This window comes from Orcinus orca, chromosome 2, assembly GCF_937001465.1.
Source record: "Orcinus orca chromosome 2, mOrcOrc1.1, whole genome shotgun sequence".
NCBI lineage: Eukaryota > Metazoa > Chordata > Mammalia > Artiodactyla > Delphinidae > Orcinus > Orcinus orca.
In genome coordinates, this window is record NC_064560.1 from 174,029,058 (window position 1) to 174,050,158 (window position 21,101).

General features: G+C 44.4%; 1 protein-coding gene across 1 annotated transcript; it reads right to left on the minus strand.

The window, feature by feature from the left end:
• Positions 1–9,302: 9,302 nt before the first annotated feature.
• PROX2 (prospero homeobox 2) lies at positions 9,303–17,798 on the minus strand. The gene is made up of 4 exons (XM_004262242.2): positions 16,481–17,798; positions 12,252–12,361; positions 11,007–11,201; positions 9,303–9,488 (listed from the first exon to the last, which is right to left on the minus strand). The coding sequence occupies exons 1-4, from the start codon at positions 17,796–17,798 to the stop codon at positions 9,303–9,305; spliced, it is 1,809 nt and encodes a 602-aa protein (XP_004262290.2).
• Positions 17,799–21,101: the final 3,303 nt, after the last annotated feature.

Consider the following 21,101-nt stretch of genomic DNA (forward strand, 5'->3'; position numbering starts at 1 on the left):
ATGGAATAGAATTGAGAGCCCAAAATAGATGCACATGAATATAATCAACTGATCTTTGACAAAGGATCAAAGGCAATATAATGGAGCAAAGATAGTATTTTCAACAGATGGTGCTGGAACAACTGGACATTGACATGCAAATAAGTGAATACACCCTTCACAAAAATTAACTCCAAGTGGATCACAGACCTAAATGTAAAACACAAAACCATAAAACTCCTAGAAGGGAACATAGGAGAAAATCTAGATGATCTTGGCATAACCCAGGAAAGCAAGAATTGATAAGTTGGACTTCATTCAAATTCAAATTTCTGCTCTGCTAAAGACACATTCAAGAGAATAAAAATACAGGCCACAGGCTGGGAGAAAATATTTGCAAACCACATATCTGATAAAGGACTATTATCCAAAATCAAAAAGAAGTCTTAAAGCTCAACAATAAGAAAACAACCCAATTTAAAAATGGGCCATAGACCTTGACACCTCACCAAAGAAGGTATACAGATGATAAGCATATGAAAAGTTGCTTCACATCATATGTCTTTAGGGAAATGCAAATTAAAACAATGAGGTACAACTACACACCTGTTATAATGGCCAAAATCGAGAACGTGGACAGTGTCAAATGTTGGTGAGGATGTGGAGCAACAGGAACTCTCATTCATTGCTGGTAGTAACACAAAATGGTGCAGCTACTTTGGAAGACAGTTTGGCAGTTTCTTACAAAAGTAGACGTGTTCTTATCATACAGTCTAGCAGTCACACTCCTTGGTGTTTACCCAAAGGAGCTGAAAACTATGGGCACACAATAACCTGCACATGGATGTTTGCAGCAGCTCTATTCTATAATTGTCAAAATTTGGAAGCAACCAAGATATCCTTCAGTAGGTGAGGGGATAAATAAACTGTGGTACATCCAGACAATAGAATATTATTCAGCTCTAAAAAGAATTGAACTATCAAGCCATCAAAAGACATGGAGGAAACTTAAATGCATATTACTAAATGAAAGAAGCCAGTCTAAAATGCTACATGAGTCCAACTATATGACATTCTGGAAAAGGCAAAACTATGGAGACAGTAAAGATTAGTGTGATTGCTAGGGGTTAATGGAAAAGGAGGGATTTTTAGGGCAGTGAAACTATTTTGTATGATACAGTAATGGTGGATACATGTCATTATACACTTGTTCAAACCCATAGGATGTACAACACCGAGAGAACTCTAATGAAGACTATGGACTTTGCGTGATGCCGATATATCAATGTAGATTCATCATTTGTAATGTACCACTCTGGTGGGGATGTTGATAATGGAGAAGGCTGTGCTTAAATGGAGGCAGGGAGTATATATGGGAAATCTCTGTACCTTCTGCTCCATTTTGCTGTGAACCCAAAATGGCTCTAAAAAATAAAGTGTGTTTTTAAAAATATATATATATAGAAGGACAGAGACAGAGAGGGAGGGGGAGAGAGAGGAAAAGAGAGGATCTCCTGTTTTTTCATATGAGCCTTCCGCTTTCATTAGATATGAACCTGAGCGTGTCAGTAGGGCCTCTACAAGGCATTCCCAAAGTTTTATGGTCAGGGAAGGGTATTGACAGTGGAGGCCCTAATCCAAGAATTGATATGTTTCAAGTTGAATAATTGCTTAGTATTTCATGAGCACTAAAGCATATGATTACTCTTTTCTTTATGCATGTTTGGAAGAGTGATGAAATATGAAAAGTGTTCCATGTGAAGAGTTGTGTGCGAAAGCAGTAGTTATCAAACTTTGCACATGAGAATTATCTAGGGATCTGTTAAAACTCCCAAAGTTCAGGCTACACCTCATAGCAATTAAATCAGAATCTAGAGGTGGGACTCAGACACTGGTAATTTTTAAAGTCCACTGGGTAGTTCCAATGTGTAGCCAAGTTTGAGAACTGGTAGGCTAAAGGAGGTTTTAAATTTTATTTTATCTCCGTCTGAAGGTAGGTTCATTGATCACAATTTCCAAAGGCCCTGGTCTGTCAGTAACTTCGCAAGTGTGGAAGAAATTGGAGGTGTAGGAAGGCTGTTTGTTAATAGGAAACTCCTAAAGTGAAAAATAAAATCCACCTAGCCTGAAAGAGTTAGTGTTAGTTTCCAAAGGTCCTTGATAGCCAAGGAACAGCTTAGGCACAGGAAGAATCTGGCTCATTGGGAGCAAATAAAGCCAAGATTTAAAACGTCTTTTAATCTAAAACACATATGTGCCCCTGGGCCTGAAAACAAGCCAAGACATTCACAGTTGTGGTGAAGATTCCTAACAATACAAAGAAATGAATTGCTGTACAATGTTACTTCAACTTGGAACTTTGGAGGGGAAATGTGATTTGTGGGGAGGTTGTAGATAGATGAGGAGTGTGGTGAGCACGCAGGACAGGTTGTTTTTCCATGACTTCTTTCTGATCCCAAAGAGCAGAACTAGCTGCTAGTTCGATTATCTGTGTACTCAGAACAGAACAAGACCAAACAGACCCTAACAGAATGAAAATTGTGTCCTTATAGAAGCACTCCAGTCTGTGCTGGTGGGGGCCTTTATATGCTTCTTCCTTAGAGTACATCTCTCCTTCAATAGAACCCTTTCTTAAAGATTCTGATTCTATGTGGGTTATGTTTTTTTCTTTAACTTTTTATTTTGAAATAATTATAGATTCATGGGAAGTTTTTAAAAAAATGTACAGGGAAGTCCTCATGCATCCTTCTCCCAGCCTCCCCTATGTTAGCATCTTACACAAGAACCAAGAAATTAGCATTGGTATACTCCACAGAGCTTGTTCAGATTTCACCAGTTTTACAAGCACTCAAGTGTGTATGTGTGTGTAATTCTATGCCGTTTTATCATGTGTGGCTTTGTGTAACCACTACCATAATCATGATACAGTACTTCACATGGGATTTTGAAGAACTGTTAAAAGATATGGAATGAGTCACTTTGCTCGTAGTCCCATCCCCAACTTGAGTTCAGGACTTTGTATTGCTGGGAGGTGCCACATAGCTTTTGCAACCTCAAGTGGCTTTTGGTCTTGTTTTCATGGGATCATCAATACAAGTGTGTTTCTCAGTAACTATGCTTTGAAAAGGTAAATTGTGGTCACTTTATTTAAAGGAAGTGAACTGTTAAGTATATACCCCAAAGCCGAAAAATCTGTTATTGATCTTCATTTTGGGGGCAAATTCACCAGTTCTGGTACAACAGCAATGGACTCAATGCTTGGGAGTTCTTTTTCTGCCAAGTTTTAGAACATTTGAGATTTGCTCAATAAATAGTGCATCTTTCTAGTTCCTGAAACAGTGAGAAGACTGTCCATCTGCCAGAGAAATGCCCTGATACATTTGAAGTGAATAGCCATGATTCTATAGTAAAGAAGTGAAAACTGTCACTTAATAGCATATTCTCAGCATTGTCAACATATTAAACTCTGCCTCACTCAAGAGACAAAGGATACATTATCATAACTACCATTCACATGGTATGAGGATTTTAATTATCTTTGCATCTAGTATAGCAAAACTAAGGTGTTTAGGAATGTACGTCCAGTGATTTTAAGCTTTCTGTTCCCAGGATTTGCTGACAAATCTACAGTCTAGCAAAAACTGTTCATATGTGTGTTCTGTTCTAATACCTGCACCCCATTCTCTTCTCTAGAAACTCTTATTTCTGACACTATTTTTGGCAAGAGTTCCATAGGAGAGGAGTTCTGGAGTTTGTTCTGGTTGGTCCAGAGTCAGTAAGCTCAGCCCTGATGAAGTAAGGGGATATATGATGAGGAATAAAGTATCTAAACACCAAGATAGTAATCTTGAATAAAAGCAGCTTTGGGGTATTTATGAAGAATATATTCTACCAAATGTAATTGTGTATTTTTTTGTTAGGGATTCATAGAGTGAGAATTCAGCAAAGCATCAAATTGATAATCCTATTGTCTCATAAATCTTGATTTGAAAAAGTCAGTTTATTTAGAAACAGTAGCCAAAAAAACATTTAGAGTCTTAAGTATTCTGAAAAAGGTAATCACCGACCCATATTCATGAAAGAGCAGAGGAAGAAAATAATCAACTTTAATGACTATTAAATGAAAAAGAACCAGAAAAGAGGTCAGGTTATTTTCAATAAGAAAGCAAGCTTTTCTTTGTGGAAATGTAAATAGATTTTAAAGGTTAAGAGAGGAAAATCAGGGTTGTGTCAGTACATGCTCCCCCTACCCACCCACCCACCCAATCAAGAAAACAATGAAACAGCCTCTTTAACAAGTGGAACAACTACAAAGATGTTTTGAATAAATGGCAGAAGTTAATTCAGAAAATACTCAAGCCAAAAACAGTCTATCCAATGGATACTGATACAGCCTCAAAAAGCAGTTGCTGAAGACAGCAAGTTGAATAATTTTAGAAATACTACATCAGTCACAAAGCTTATAATTAAAAGGTGTCTAAAAGGCAATGTATTGGCCTACAGAAAAGCAGGTTGATGTCTTAGCAACCAACTAGCAAATAGCAATAATAGCTATGTCATGTGTCAGGTAAACAGCACATCAACATAGGATTGTTATAAAGAGTGAGGGAAGCATATAGAGTTTATGGCACATGGCTTTTTTTTTAGGCTGGGTTTTGTTTACCTCTCAGAAAACGTTAACATACCACTTTAAAGCTAAGTTTTTTGGTATCTTTACAGATACTAGTACATGTTACTACACGGTTATAGTAAAAATGAAATTCAGAATATGTTTTATATCAGTAATGTCACACATCAGTGCCGTTCTTAAGAAATAATTCTCCTTCACTGTTAGGAGTACAAGTTCATGATTTTGCTAACAGTTTATGACTGCTGAGTAATAATGTAGCTAATAATATTTACTGAGCACCTACTGTACGCTAGGAGTGTGCTGAGAATTTCATGTATGATTTTACCTAAAACTTAGATCAGTACTATGAGGTAGGTACTATTTTATTATCTCTGTTTTACAAATGGAAAAGCTGAGGCCAAGGGAATAAGTAACTTGCAGAGATCAGAGCTGGTAGGTACTTGAGCCAGAATGACAAGGCACTCCAGAACTCATGCACCTAACCACAGAACTCTACTTAGGAAAGGTATTGGTTGAGGGGGAAAGTGAAGGTGGGGGGTGGACAGCAGATCAGATAGCTGAGGATAAAGTGGGGGAAAGGGAAGGGGAGAGACGACATTCTTGCTTGAGGTACTCAGTGCTTGCTTACTTTTCAGACTTAGTTAAGGAGAAGCAGTTGTCAAGGAGATAAGGAGTCTGAGCCACAGAAATCAGTAAATATGGGGAGAAAAAGGGTTTTCTAAGGGAAGACTCTAGGACCTGACGTTTGTTTGAGGGGTGATGCTGGAGAATTGGGAAATGGCAAAACAAGAGTTTGTCAGTGTGAAGGGTAAGATTGTTAGAAACAAATAACCCCGAGAGACCCTTGGTGAAAGAGCAGGCAGACTCCTCAGTGTGAGTAGATGGACATGTGAAACTGGTGGGGTTTGGAGTGGGTGTTCCTATACTGTTTTCGTTGTCTGTACCTGCCCTCAACGTTTCATCAGACATTCCCTTCTTCCTCTGGGGCCTAGCATCTGGTTTTCTAAAAGAATATGATTGAGCATTCAACTCCTGGACACTTGGTTATACTCTTTAGGTTTATATAGTCTGAAAGAGCTTCTTCTGGTCTATAGAAATTGTCTACGCCTGAAAAATACCCTTTTCAAGAATTATCTTTTTCCATGGGTGAGCACTTAGTACACAGTTTTAAGTGTAGGTACCATGATCTACCTCAGAGATACAGCATGCATTAGTAATGCTCTCAAATATGTAACCAGAGCTCAGTCTTTACAGTGTGTGTTGTATATACTTAAATCTGACCAAGAATATACTTTCATGAGAAGTATTGTATTTGCCATATTGTCACAAGCATCAGCCTGACAGAACTATAACTTCAGCTCTCCCCCTCATCACTTTATCTCATTATCTTTTCTGATTTTCTCAGTCCTGAGAAAATGATCTTACATTGTGTGAAATACAAATACACATGTATTATGTGAAATAACAAATTACCTAATAGAGTTTGTGTAAAAAATCAATGGATTTTTAAACGTTCTGTTTTGTTTTGAATGCATGCATCATCAAACTATGTTTGATCTGCTTTACAGAGCAAAGGTTCAAAACTATAAAAGAAAAACGATAGAATCCAGTATTACGAACATTTACACTTTGCTGTACACCAAAAACTACCACAACATCAACTGTACTTCACTTAAAAAAAAAAAAAAAAGGGCTTCCCTGGTGGCGCAGTTGGTTGAGGGTCTGCCTGCCGATGCAGGGGACGCGGGTTCATGCCCCGGTCCGGGAGGATCCCACATGTCGCGGAGCGGCTGGGACCGTGAGCCATGGCCGCTGAGCCTGCGCGTCCGGAGCCTGTGCTCCGCAACCGGAGAGGCCACAACAGTGAGAGGTCCGTGTACCGCCAAAAAAAAAATAAATAAAAAAATATGAACATTTAGAATATATACTTCATCCAGGAAACTGGTTACCAAAATTTCAGCCAATTTTATAAAGATTTTAAAAGAAATATTTTCTTAAAGGCACATGTAAAATTATGTTATGGAAGCCTTATTTTAAATTATTCTTTCTGAGGATTCTATATTATGTCATTGAAAACAAAGACAATTTTTAAAAGTGGACCTGTGTACCTCCCTGGGTCTGGGGTGCAGAACTTTATTAAAGAGTGCTGTGCTATCGCTGCCAGGTATGCCCTTCCTCTGATGGAAAGAAAATGGCTCGGGTAGCCCCTTATATACCTAGGAGATGCCTTTCGCCTCTTCATCGTATGAATCCGGTCTGGAGCTGTGTATACTGTATACAACCATGTTTGAAATAAAGGGTCCTAATGAACATTTTTCTGCATGGAATGCCAGTTAACTGCCTGCTTTCAATTGATCATTGGATATTAAGTCCTCAGTAGTGCCATCATCTTAAACCACAGTCCAGCCCCTGCTGTCCAACAAAGAAGGATTGGACAATTATGCAGTATTTGACCAGACACTGAGCATGTCTAATTTGGGTATATCCACATAACACCTTGATGGAAAGAATAAGCAGACCTTTGGCAATATTATGACTGCTAAAAGAACACAATAACCATCTCAGCTTATGCTCGAATGTGTTCCCACCATACTTGGTAGAGACAGAAAAATATAGTAAACTAGAATTCTTCTGTTGGCAGAGCATATATATTTATGCATTCTTGTGTGTTTAGCTCAGTGGTTAGAGAACACTTCCTGGAAAGACTGCAGTACCCAAATGTTTTCAATTTGAGTTGTACATTTCATCTAATTGGTCCCTGGGACAAGGTTCACTGCCCTGGAGGTGGCTTGGCTCAGTGTTTAAAACTAATGAATTTCAGGTTTGGGACAGAAAGTGGCTGTTCATATTGGACAATCATGTGAACTTGGAATTGTTTCCCATGAATGTCTTAAATAACTATGTAATGTCACTCTGGACAGCAGGTTCTTCTGTCCCCAAACACAGATGCCTGATTGCCCTTGCTCAGGATACTCAGTGCCTGCTTGCTTTTAAAACTGAGGTTTGGCGGAGTCCTTCATTTTTGTGAAGAGAACATTGTGGGAGAAAATAGGGCAAAGATCATCTGAGTGCAGTTGGATGTGATGAAGGACACTTACAAATAGCCTTAAAGCAGCCCAAAAAGACTGGCTTGGGCTGAGTATGTTTGTTTTGTTTTTCCTCTTAGCTATTTGGAGTAAGAGAAAATTCAAAAGAAAGTCCTCTTTCCTACCTTTTTATGTTGATACATCTAGCAATAATTTAGGGATTTCATCTTATCTGATCCAGCTGACCTGAAAAGTCAAGGAAGTGGAGTAGTTAAATGTGGAAACTTGTTTTGCACAGAGGGAAAAGAAGTAAACTAACGAAGTCACAGACACCCCTTAATCAGAGCACAGAGCTCAAGCTCTGTGACGCCTATCCTGGCCTGCGCACCTTTGGCATCCTTTCAAAGACTTGACTCTGACTAGCTGGGAAGCTAGATACAGTTACTCAGCTTTGCAGATGTCTTGCCTATATGCTCAGAGCAAGTCACAATTTGTGTTGGAGCAGTAGGTGAAAGGAATGTTGATTTCATGAATTCCTTTATCTGTGAAAGATTGACCATGGGCTGTAATGTCCTTATGGAGCAGGAGAATTTCCATTGCTGTGTGACGCTGTATTTGTCCCACTTAAGCCATCCACGGTCTGTGCAAAGCCTCGCATCTGGGCTTCATTCCTCCTTCCTCTTTTAAGCAGGGTAGGCCAGATGAGCCCCTAAGGCCCTTCTAGCTTTCGTGGTCTGAAGTTCAGTTTCTTCTGCACATGGGAAGTTGGGGCATTAATTGCATTGGTCACCTAGAGACTGTGTGGGTTATTCAGCTGATAAACTCTTCCAGCAGATAAATGTGAATGTACAGCAACACTCAGGTCCTGCAGAAAGTTTGTGTCGGCTTTGCTGGAACGATCGGTGGACATCCGGGTGATGAAGCACTCCTAAGTGCCAGGCAGGGGTTGTCAGAAGCTAGTGCCGCATCAGTGCTGGATGCTTACCGGGGGTGGTGGCCTGTGTGAGAGCATGGGCGGCAGCATGAGGTGGTCCACATGCAGCCTGGCATCAGAAGGCCATGGGTTCCTCCACACTCCTGACTGCCCCTACCAACCCAAATGCCCTAGCCTCATAGCCTTTGGCGAGTTATCTTACAGTTCTAAAACTTCTGTTTGGTTGTTTTAAAAATGTTTCAGGGTAAAAAGCTTAAAGGTAATGTATTTGAAAGTGTCTTTCAAATAAGTGGAGCTTGATAAATAGGTAACTCGAAACAGCAATTTATAAAAACCCCAAATAAGATAGCCTTATCTGAAAGATGAAGGAGAAAAAAAATAACATTTGTGTAGTGAGAAACATTTCACAGAGCACTTTAGGACATGTCTTTTTATCCATACAACCTCATGTTACAGATGCAGAGACACCTGCAAGTTCCCAGGGTCATGATACCTGGAAACAGTGGCGTGGAGATACTTCTGGTTCCAAACTGTTGTGTTCCTTTTACAATATTTTATAGTTAATGTTAAACCTCTGGTAATTCTGGAAAAGGAAATAAATGATCAAAAATGGTAATGGTACCTATTTGAGGGGTTTCTCCTTATGCTCTTTTTATATGACTACAGCTGTACTGACTGCCATTTAAGATAAACCCAGGAAACCCAGGCCAGTCGCCCCTCACTTTGTGGGACCTTAATTCCGAAACAGCTCCTGGGGATAGCTGGAAGATTTGAATATCTCTGGGATGTCACTGTCCAGTTTCGAAATAATTTTGTAAATGGGTTTCTTCCAGGAAGGATCTGAGTCTTTGCCTGCGGAGACAGCCCTGAAGAACTCCTGTAATGTCAAGCTGGCGATTTCCAAGAAGCAATCTGGGACCTGCACTCCCAAAGAGACCCACAAGGAAGAAAAGACGTGAGGCTGTGAAGCACTGGCACCATACAGGCCTCACTGCCTGATGCTGCCTGTTCCTAGGGTTGTGGGCTGATCAGAGCATCCCTGCTCTACTGGCCCCTGACTTGTGGAATCTCTTCCTCCCTCATCAAATACATACCTTAAAATGATGGTACTGATGAGACAGCCCTGGGAGAAAGCGTATTAGGGACACTTCCTTTGCAGGAGTAGCTGATTCCACTAATGAGTGGCGTTTTTAGTAAGTGGGAAACTGACTCTGATTGAAGTTAAATCTGTGGTTCAGAAGAGGTTTTTCGTATTCTTTTCCTTAGTGCCTCATGTGGAAAGAACTGCCCCCAAGCTTACGACTGTCGTACCTCATTCTGCCATCTTTTGGGACTGGGTTCGAAGGACTTGGAATCATTCCTGCTCCCAAAGCCAACCAGGAGGCTTGCAGGGGTGTGGGGGGCCTCAAGAAGATGTTCCAGGACCTCACCCAGACTGGCACCATTAATGATGGGACATCCTACAGGGCCTCCAGATCCAGCCTGGCCTGGGGCTTGCCACCACTGCGTGCCAGATGACACCCGCACGTGGAAAGACGTGGCAGCGCTGCCTCCCATCCACATGCCTTGACCCCCACGAGCCTCACAAAGGAGGCGTGGTCCATTTTCCCCACAGGTAGGCTTAGGTTTCCGAACATATTCTGATGGAGCATCTAACCAGTGGATGCCAGCAGTGCTTCTCTTTTTTGGAGGTGTCATTACACTGCTTTGTGATCACAGTCAAGTGAGAAATGCGAGAAGAGGGAAGTGTAGTCAGTGACCAGACACACCCAGCACCTGCAGAACAAGATGCCAGCCTAACCGAGCTGTCAGCCACACACAAGGAAGATTACGAGTTCTCACCAGCGACACTTAGGCCACCTGCTCACCCTTTACTGATGCTTTACCTCTACGGTGCCACCAGCGTGCCTTCACAGAGATCCCCAAAGGACTGAGAAGCTTGAGGATTGTTTATTATTTCCAGAAAGGATTTGAGGTGACTTGCCATGGGAGACCCACAGATAAAACTGTTCAAGGGAGAATGAAGATAAGAACCAAATGATTGAAAGAACAGAGACTGTTGTAAAGAAAACCTAGGCCAAGACTAGGCGCTGCAGCTGAGCCCTGCATTCAGTCCTGGGCCTCCTGGCGCTAAGGTGAGAAGGTCGACAGGCTGTGTAACTCGGTCATTACAGAGTATTGTCTAAAATGGCATAACAGCTGACCTCTGGCCAAGTTTATGAATAAAGACTGGCTGTACATTCAGTTTGCAGCATCCATCAGTTGCCTAAGAGAAGATGTGCAGGCTGTAATCTTTGTGGATGGTACAGAGATTGGCCCCAGGCTGCCCTGCTCTCAGTGATGTAAGGACAGACACGGAAGGGGATCTTTTCTAAAACTCCAATCACAAAGGGAAGGCACTCATCAGTCCTCCTGGGACCCAAGCACATGATCTTACCTCAAAGTCGTTTCCCTTGTTATAGTGCATATTGAGAGCTCGAAAAAGCTCCGAGTTGCGGAGAACCACCAGCATTTTGGGATTTGTGACACCATCTGAAATTGCTTGCCGGGCAAATTTCTCCATCTGGATATAATAAAACTCACGGAAGTTGCTGAACCACTTGATCATCTGGGAGGTAATGCAGCGGTTGAACTGTACAAACAACAGGGTCCATGAACTCAGACGTTTGCCATGAGGTGCTCGGTCAGAACTGTCAGCTTCCAGTTCAACACAAGGGTTAACAAGAATGGCTTCAAGCAACACTTAAAAGGGCTTTCTTTAAAAAAGAAGCCGCAGCTGTTTTCTAAGCCTATACAGTTATACACAGAAAAATCTGAATTAGGCCATAATGCCCATTAGAAAATGTATTTTATACCCTAGATTTATAAAGGTTTCTCACTCTTGAAGTGTGACTTTGGGAGGGTCCAGGGTCAAGACTAGTGTGGTCCCAGCTTCTGCTGCACCCAGGTAGACTGCATGGCAGCCCCAGAGCCCTCTGCCAGGTAGAGAGCCAAGGAAGGGGTAAAGGTGTAGATCAGAGAGCCATTTACTGGCAACTCAGAGTTGCGGAATGAATCAGAATGAGAGCTTGGTGCGGGGATCAACCGAGCAATTGGATATGAGGGCAAGAGCTCAAAAACAGCAAAGGGATGATATAGATACAAAGTATTAACAGCCCCTAACCCAATACCCAGGGTAAAGGAGGCCCTCAGAAACTTTATGGAAACAGGCAAGGCCTGGCTCCAACCACCAGACCTTGATTTTTCTTACTGTCACATTGATCTGTACGCACCTTCAGTCGATTTTGAAACACAGCAGTTGGAATGTAAAGTTGACAGGGACAGTGTCCAACTCTTGATACACTCTTTCTTTCTTTCATAGCGTCCCCAGCAAAGACAGAACACTAGGCCAAAGACACCATTTCCGAGTGGTTCTTTCTAACCCTGCCTCTCTCCCCGCATGTTTCTGGGTATACCTACAGTTCAAAAGCTTAAATTCAGACACCCAACTTTCCTACCCTCAAAGTTACCCCTGATGATTCAGGCAGTTTCTCAGCCCAGACCAAAAATGCCACCAATTCCATCCACAACATGAAGGGGAGCTAAAGTGCACATATGATGACCTAGGACTTGCCTCACACGGGAAAAACCCGCTGCCACTTGGGAGTTTTGCAGAGGCTGAAACTGGGTTGAAGGAGTTTACCTGAACATCAGGAAAATAAGCCTTCAGGAGGTTGGAACTGGGATAGCGTGTGAAGAAAAACATTAGTTTGGCCTTCTTCAAGTGACCAGGGTTGAGGCCCTCCTGGATTTATCCCAGGGTCAAGGAAAACTAATACCAGTTTATCAAATAATTTTGTCAAATTATCCAAATAGTAAATTGCCCTGTTCCTTATGGTTTCTATTTTATTTTTTTCTGGTTGAATGATGTATTTGCTCTGTTTTTCTGCCTCTAGCAAGTAGGATCAGATAAGCTTTTTCTTTCCAGATGCTGAATACCATATATGTACAGTAAAGTTGCAGAATTTATAAAGCATTTTGATGTGTAGAAGTTCTATGGCACATGTGATATCAAATACAGTTTGTTGTACTGTGTGTGTGCTTTCACAATACGATGGGAAGAGATGGCAACTCTCTCCCAGATAAACCATTTCAAAACCTCAGGTAGAGATTTACTTCTCTCTGCCTCAGTTTCCTCATCTGTAAAATGAGAGGAGTCGACTAGATGGTCCCCATTCTGGCTCTCATCATTGCCTTTGCAGTGTTGACGCCAACGAGCATCTAACCAGACTGAGTACCAGATCACAGTTAACTTTGGCTCAAGAAGCTTGAATTGCTGGGCTGCAACTGCTCTCCATTTGCCTGGCAGAATTTTCCCTCATCCTTCCCATCTCAAATCAGATGTTCCCTCTGCTGTGAAACCTTTTCTTGCCAAATTAGGCCTTCCTTACCCTGGGCTACCAACACTCTTTGTATAAACCTTTTTTTGTAACAATGACGCTATTGGAATTTTATTGCATGTTTGTCTCCCCATTTAGACTGTTAGCTCCTTGAGAGCAGAGACCTTATCCTTTCATCTTTGTATTCCACGTGCCTAGCCCGGTGCTAGGAACATAGTAGGTGCTCAATAAATGTTTGTTGGATGAAGGAATGAGGGAGTGATTAAATGGTCAACTTTAATCCATACACAAATATGGCAATTCTATTCCAACCCATTCCTCACTCTGGGAACAGATTCCTTCCCCTTTAATAAGAGTAGGGGGCTGTGGTGTGAAAACTAGCACCAGGGTGAGAGGGAAATAAAAGATTCTTACACAAGAACACTTAGCATTCCCAGGAACAATCCTAGGGCTGAGTGCAAGCATACAGAGTTACCCTGGAGCTCAGGCCTGAGCTGTAGCCTTAGGACAATAAAGACTTCTCAGTAGGATATGTCAGTTTACCCGAAGGAAACCAAGCAACTGATTATAATTATAGCTGGCCAGTCACCCAGGCTGCTGTCCAGGAGGCCCCTGCTCCCTGCCTCATTGGCCCTACTTCTTATCCTTCATAAATGCTGTGAACAGAATCCTGGATTGAGTCCAAAGACCCAGTTTCAGATACAGATTTTGCCACCAAGACCCTGTGTGACCTTGGGCAAGCCACTTATGTTCTCTGGGCCTGATTTCTAAACTGTGGAGTGTAGTGGTTGAAGCTTGTGCTTAGCAGTCAGATGCTGGGTTTGAATCCTGTCTCTGCATGTGTCTGTCTTTGACTTTGGGCAAGTTATTTTGCTTCTCTGTCTCTGCCTCCCTGATACTGATCTAGAGTGGATGATTGAGGAGGGTAAGATAACACAGGCCCACAATCCGTTATCTGAAACTCTGGGCCAAATGGAGGCCAGACTTCAGAATCCCTGTTATTTTATAAAGGTAATACGGTGCATGTACGATGTGTTAGTTAACACCCACAGCAGGGTCTGTGGCAGGAGTCTAATCCGTTTAATATTCCCACAGCAAAATCAATGACTAATTATGCTAAGTGAGATAGTCTATAAATAGCCTCCTATCAGTGCAGTCAGGTTTTGCAACCAAGTGAGTTCCCATCAACCTTAGGGGAAAGAAATAGAGGTTTTCAGAGCGTTTTGTGTCTCAGAATTGTGGCTAAGGGGGTGAGCAGGGGAACTGCGAGTCGCAGTGCCCGCCGCAGAGAAGGTGTGCAGTAAATCATCATTGTCTCATCATCATACCCGCTCTACCTGTTTCACAGGGGTATCGTGTGAATGTGCAGGTCCTTGAGAGCAAGAACCTTATCCATTCAACATTGTATTCCACGTGCCACGTGAAGAACTTGCTCTTAGGTGGCTTTCATGGCCCAGAGGAATAAATCTCTAATGCTGGAATGAGGGAATAATTGGGGCCAGGATGCTGCCTGGGGGCCCCCAATCATTCCAAAGGTAGCCAAGTACCTGACCCGGGTGCCCCCCGAAACCTCCTGAAGCTCTTGGAGCCCAATCCTCACGTCATGAGGCAGGGCCAGGCACACCCCTGTGTGTGTATTTCTCAGGGCCAGGTGCCCCTCACAGGGGAAGGACAGCAGAGAATCTTTGGGGACTGAGCCCTTGAGGTTCTTCCACCACCTGACTTTGACAGAGAGTCTTAACCAGTAGCCTCTTATCAAAGGCCCGACAGATAGCTTTCCTCACAGAGGGCTATCACCTGACGAGAAATTCTGCCTATGTTGATATCTCTATGCCTACTGGTGGCTGGTGAGGTGCTCTCAGCGTTGGTTTTGTAGCTGCTCACTGCCTGCCAGGAAAGCAGCCAGCGGGGCCAGAGCTTCGGGAGTGTTTCTAACACCTGTGACCAGCAGGGGGTGCTCATAGCATTTAGGACACAAGGGCGGGCCTGGCGTGGTAGTGAGCTGGCCCCATCCCATCCTGCGTCCTCACCACTGCTTGCCAGGTAGAGGGCACGACTGTTCACACCTGCTTGTGTGACTCCACAGGCACAAGGAGATTCGACTTAAGGCTGTCCCTGAGAAGCAGCAGCGTGAGCTTGGCTCCCTAAAAAAGCAACATCCAAAATATGTTCTCAGGAACTTGAGTCCTACAGATGCCTGTTGGGAAAGGGTCCTTTGGTCACATGAGTTTGGGGCTGCATACATTCTCCTCTTAGAGCTTTTCATTGGACTTAAGCATGGCTCTGAGAAGTCCCGCAGTAATGGAACTAACCCAGTGTTTATTTACCCAAGCTACTTTTTCTCCTACTTCAACAACTGTTAACATCCTGAGGGAGAGTTACTCTGAAGAAAAAACTGTTTTAAGAGTGGGGTCTGCCTAAGGGTTGCAAAGATGATGCAATAAGATTCAGACCCTTGGGATTTCTCTGGTGGTGCAGTGGTTGAGAATCCGCCTGCCAATGCAGGGGACACGGGTTCAAGGCCTGGTCCGGGACGATCCCACATGCCGCGGAGCAACTAAGCCTGTGAGCCACAACTACTGAGCCTGCGCTCTAGAGCCTGCGAGCCACAACTACTGAGCCTGAGTGCCACAACTACTGAAGCCCACGCACCTAGAGCCCGTGTTCCGCAACAAGAGAAGCCACCGCAGTGAGAAGCTCGCGCACCACAACGAAGAGTAGCCCCCACTCACCGCAACTAGAGAAAGCCCGCACGCAGCAACAAAGACCCAACGCAGCCAAAAATACATAAATAAATAAAAATTAAAAAAAAAAAGATTCGGACCCTCTCAGACCAGCCTGGGCCCCGCAGGCTTCCCCATGGGGGCCTCCTCTTCCTCCACATGTGTGCAGCCCTATGCTCTCTCCTCAGCTGCAGCTTAGAAGCTAGTCCTTAAACTGAAATCTTCTTACCCCTTTCAGCTCACCCCTCAGGTCTAGTCCCTGCAGAAAACTTCCCCTTTCCCATCTGCTCCAGAAGTTTCTGGTCCCTCGTCTCTTCCCCGTGAATTATCTGGTCAGAGCACGCCTTTTGCCTGTAAAGCCAAGAGGCTCCAGGAGCCATGCCTCAGGTGAGGCCATTCCTTTGACCCGCTGTGCCAAGGTCTATGGGCAGCTGACAACCAAATGATGGGGTTTTTCCTTCCACAGGGTATTTTGGGAGCCAATTTGGGTTTAAAAACAGACAAAACCCTTTCAGACCCAAAGGACTCAGTCAGTAGTGGTAGAATCTGATGTGTCACAGAGGAAGGTGACGGACCCCTCCAAGCATCCTTAAATCCCAGGCTGTGGTCACCACTTTCTCAGGAGCCTAGCAAATACGAGCCACAGGGGAGGGAGGCCCAGAAGCAACGTTAAGAAGACCACCGGGAAAGAAGAGCCGTTCCCTGCGCTAGGTACTTATTTGTCCCCCCCCCTCCCCTCATCGTCCAGACTTCCTGTCTCTCTGGGCTGTGACAACGAGAACTTCGATTGCTAGTAAAGGATATGTAAAGGGCTGAAGAGAAAGGAAGTGCGTCCGTGACGGCCTGCAGGCCACCTTGCTCCATTTTCACTGAGGGAACGAGGGGCAGTCTTTCCAAACAGGTGGACTTGAAGAGCCAGGGGCACTGTTGCTGGCTCAAAGCCAGTGGTCGCAGTTTGGCAGCTCGCCAAGGTTGCAGGGCCGCCTCTGAGGAGGGGTGGCTCTGGGGAGAAGAGTCCTGCGGAAGATTGCCCCTCCAGTGGCCACTGGGCCTATGGCCCAGTAGCTGGCTGAGAATCTGATCTTCCTGGATGTGGGCAGGCACAGTCAAGGGACAGTTTGCTGGGGGACCCTGACAGGGTTTGGGGATCATTCTCGGAGAGACAGGGTACCTGGGAGAATCTAGAGACTTGGCCAGAGATAAGTTTCCCAGTGGAGCCCCTGTCTGTGGCTGGGCCCTCCTGGGCAAGGCAGCCAGAGGAAGGGGATCTTTACAGCCACCTCCCTCAGGAGGCGAGGGCTCGCTTCTACCGTCTGGCACCAGTCCCGGGAAGCTTCTGCCCAGGTGAGTCAGGTGGCCTGATGGATCCAATAGCACCTTCTGTAATACTGAGTCCACAGCCTGGGATATGGCCCCCGTCAATTCTCTCCTCAGAATCTCCAGCAAAGCTCGCGCTCCAGAAGGAAGGAGCCTGGGTTCCTCAGACTGGTGTTTGACCTCAGACACTCTGTGCTTCTCCACCCTGGAGAGGTCCCCGCTGGAACCCTGGCGGTGGTCACTGTGCACAGCCCAGGACCTAGACCCAGAGCCATCTCTCTGCTTTACACTCAGAGGGTCCTTCCCTGTCTCTGAGCCTCCCGGGCCCTGAGCTGGGGCCTTGGGCTCGGCAGCCTGCAGGATGTGCTCCTGCAGGTGTTTTAGCTGTTGCTTCAGCAGGTGAAGCTGTTCTCTCACCCGAGGGCCCCCCTTCCTGCTTCCCCGGTCCCCGGCAGGGCCTGGCTTCAGGGGGCCTTGCTGCACGGGAAGATTCTGCTTCCTCTTCCGCTCCCGGGCCTTCTCTGGGCAGCACGGGCTGTCCCTGGCTGGGGCATTGCCTGGCACCGGAGGGTTAGGGGAGAGGCACATGCCTCGGACGATGGTCTCTACTCTGGCTCTCTTTGCCTGGATGTGCTCATCCCAAAACCAGTCAGGGTCAGCGAGGCTGGAGCTGGGGACCTGGCTCCAGGGAAATGGGGAGTCTCTGCCCTGTTCTCTGGGGGACGGGCTTCTTCCATCTTTGGTACGAGGTTCTGCCAGGTATGAGCAGTCCCGGGATGGTTGAGAAAGCAAGCTGAAGTTTGGATTCATCCCTTGGCTCCACAGAGGCTGTTAGTCAGGGTTCCGTGAGAGAATTCCTCCCCCTCAGGTCCTCAGCTGGAGGTGCACCTACAGTGAGCTGGAGGCTTCTCTTCACTAAGAGGAAGGATTCAGACTCTACGATGCCGGGGCTTACCCACCTCCTGGTCAGACTCTGAAATTAGAGACAGGAGAAAACAGTACGTGTGACTTTGAGCGGTGCTTTTCAAACTTGTACGTGCAAATAAATCACCTTGGAGTCTTGTTAAAATGCAGATTCTGAGTCTGCAGGTCTGGAGTGGGGCAGAGAATCTGCATCCCTAACCAGCTCCCAGGTGATGCCGTTGGTCCAGACCACACTTTGAGGAGATTCTGAAGAGCAATTCTCCAAGAAGGTTCTTCTCCTGCCAGGGCATAACAATAAAATAATCTGTAATGATAATGATAATGGCAGCTAACTGCATAACTGGCATTGGGCCAAGAACTTTACATCCATTACCTAATTTATTTCTCCTAACAGCTCTGCGGGAATGTTGTCAGTCCTATTTTACAGATAAGGAAACAGGCTCAGAGGAGTTAAGAAGTTACCTCCCTAAGGTCATACAGCTAGTAAGTGTCAGGCTGGAGTCAGAACAATATTTGTCTTGATTCAGAGTGACTATCTGCAACAGAATCACCCTGGGCGCTTGTTAAAACAAGCAAATTCAGTAGGCCTGCCAGTCCTAATTAATCAGAATCTCTTGGTGCTGGGGCAGGGCACCTGCCTTTAAAGCAAGCAAACTAAATTTTGAGAAGCCGCTGTTTGACCGCTATGCTATCTTGCTCCTGGAAGTGTCAGGTTATGCATCTACCTTTCAACGTTTCACAGCTACTTTTTAAGCATCTACTATACATCAGGCCTTCTGGGCACTTGGAGAGTCGGTGGTGAACAAGACAGCAGAGTCTTGCTCTCACAGAGCTGGGCGTGTAACGGGAAGAGAGAATAAATAAGTACATTTTCAGGTCGTGCTAACTGCTATGAAGAAAAAGCACAATAAGGGACTGGAAACTGGGATGGAGGTATGGGGAGAAGGAGAGAGCTATGTTAGAAAAGACTGAGTAAAGCTGTTTTATTCCCATGAGTATCAAAGTACACTGCACTTGAACCAGGAGGCTTCCGGTAGCAGGTATAAGGCACTTTGAGTTTACGAAACATTCGTTCATGTAACGTCATTGCATCTCACACCAACCTCGAGAGTCAGTGTAATTCTCCCATTTTATAGATGAGGAAACTGAGGCTCAGTGAGGCTGAGTGGCTCTCAGTTACAAGATTCCAAGTCTTCTGATGCAGCCACACTTCAGCTCCCTCCCTGAAGATGAAAAGACCTGCATAAGAGACTGACTTCTCTGCCTGTTAAAAAGTTTCATCCTTTCCTAGAAAAGGTAAGTGAATTTCTTTTTTCTCTACAAATTTTCACTGTCGATTGCTGCTCTAGTCCAAATGATGGCGGGAGAGAGCTTGCTTTCTTCTTCCCACTTTCATCCTGAAGCTTACTTGGAATTCTCTGCTCCAGGAAATCTCAGCTCTTCTGCATCCAGTGGGTTCTAGTCAGTAGACTTGACCACAGCCTCCACCTGGAGCCGGCAGGTGACTGGCAGCCGCACAACACAAGCTTTCTATGAGCAACGTCATACCAAGTGCCAGGGCAGAGGGTGGGAGGTGGTGGCATCTGCCGTGCCGTCATGGGGGAAGCGCCACTGAAAGAAGGCTAGGTTCTCAGCTCAGAGTAATTAGAAGATTCTGGCTTTGAGTAAGGAATACATTTGTAAATTACTAAAAAAAAAATGTGACTCACCAAATTAATATAAATTAAAGAATTTGTTATCACCAAGTTTTACCAACAGTTTGGATGGTTTACCACCTCTTGGAGAGAGAAACATTTAACTTCCTGTGACCATTTGGCAATGAATATATATTATTTGTATCATATGAAAAAATTATTTTAAAATCATATCATCTAATAAGCATACCTGGGTCATTGAGCATGCCTTAGCTGCTTTCTAACTAATAATGATCACTACACGGGAAGAATTGCTATTTTAACCAAGAGGAACTATACAACAATAGTATAAACCATGTATATTTTCAGTTAAGTAGCTTCCAAAAAGAAGAGGGGTTTGGTTATAGTTATTCTAACTACTTAGTGAATATTTCCTAAACTCAACATTTTCAAACCCAAACTCTAGAGCTGCCCCTCTGCCTTACCTCTCTGCTACCTATCTTATTGTTCAAGCCACAAGCTGGAGAGTCTCTTTGACCCCTGCCCACCTCCTTATCCTCAACATTGATTTGGTCACCATGGCTGGTAAATTTTGGGGCAAAAATGTCTCTGAACTACATTCTGCCATGCTTTTCCCGATTCCACGTCTCATAACTTTTCACCTGGACAATTCCAGTACCTCATGACTGGTCCCCATCCTCTAGCCTCTCCTTACTCTGGTCCTTCTTCTACATTCATTCATTCATTCATTCAACAAACATGGATTGAGTGCTGACAACAGACAAAATCCTCTGCCCATGTGAAGCTAACATCCATGCAAAGGGAGGCAGATGTAATAACATACTAAGTAATGGAAGGCCATTATATAGGGCCTTGTTGGTCATTTGTAAAAACGTTGGGCTTTACTCTGAGACAAACGAAGACCCATTGGAAGGTTATGAGCAATGTGACCTGACTTAGTTTTAAAAGGCTCATTCTCTACTGGGTGGGGAATAAACTAGGCGGTGGGGAGCAAGGGTTGAAACAGGGAGACTACTTAGGAGGCTCTTGCGATAATCTAGATGATAATAACCCAGATGAGATGGCTTGAACCAGGGTGGCAGTAATGGAAGTGGGAACTTGTGTCAGATCTTGGATATATGTTGAAGTTGGAGCCAATGGGATTTACTAGCAGATGAGATGTGAGGCTCAAGAGAAAAAGTATTACTGATGATGGCTCTGAAGTGTCTGGCCTGGAAGGATGGAGTTGCATGAACTGAGCTGGGGAGGGCTGCAGAAGGAGCGGGCTTGGGGAGGAATACCAGGAACCCAGTTTTGGACATGATAAATTTGAGGTAATTATTAGACATCTAAATGAGGGTGTTGAGAAAGCAGTCGGATAACTAAGCCTCAGGTTCAGTGGGGAGATCTGGGCTAGAAATATAAAATTGAGAGTTGCTGGTGTGTAGATGGGTGAACTCATCGAGGAGTCAATGTAGATAGAGAGGGGGCTGAGGTCTGAGTCCTAGGACTTAACAGCATGAAGAGGCTGGGGCAAGAGGGGACCCAAACAGGA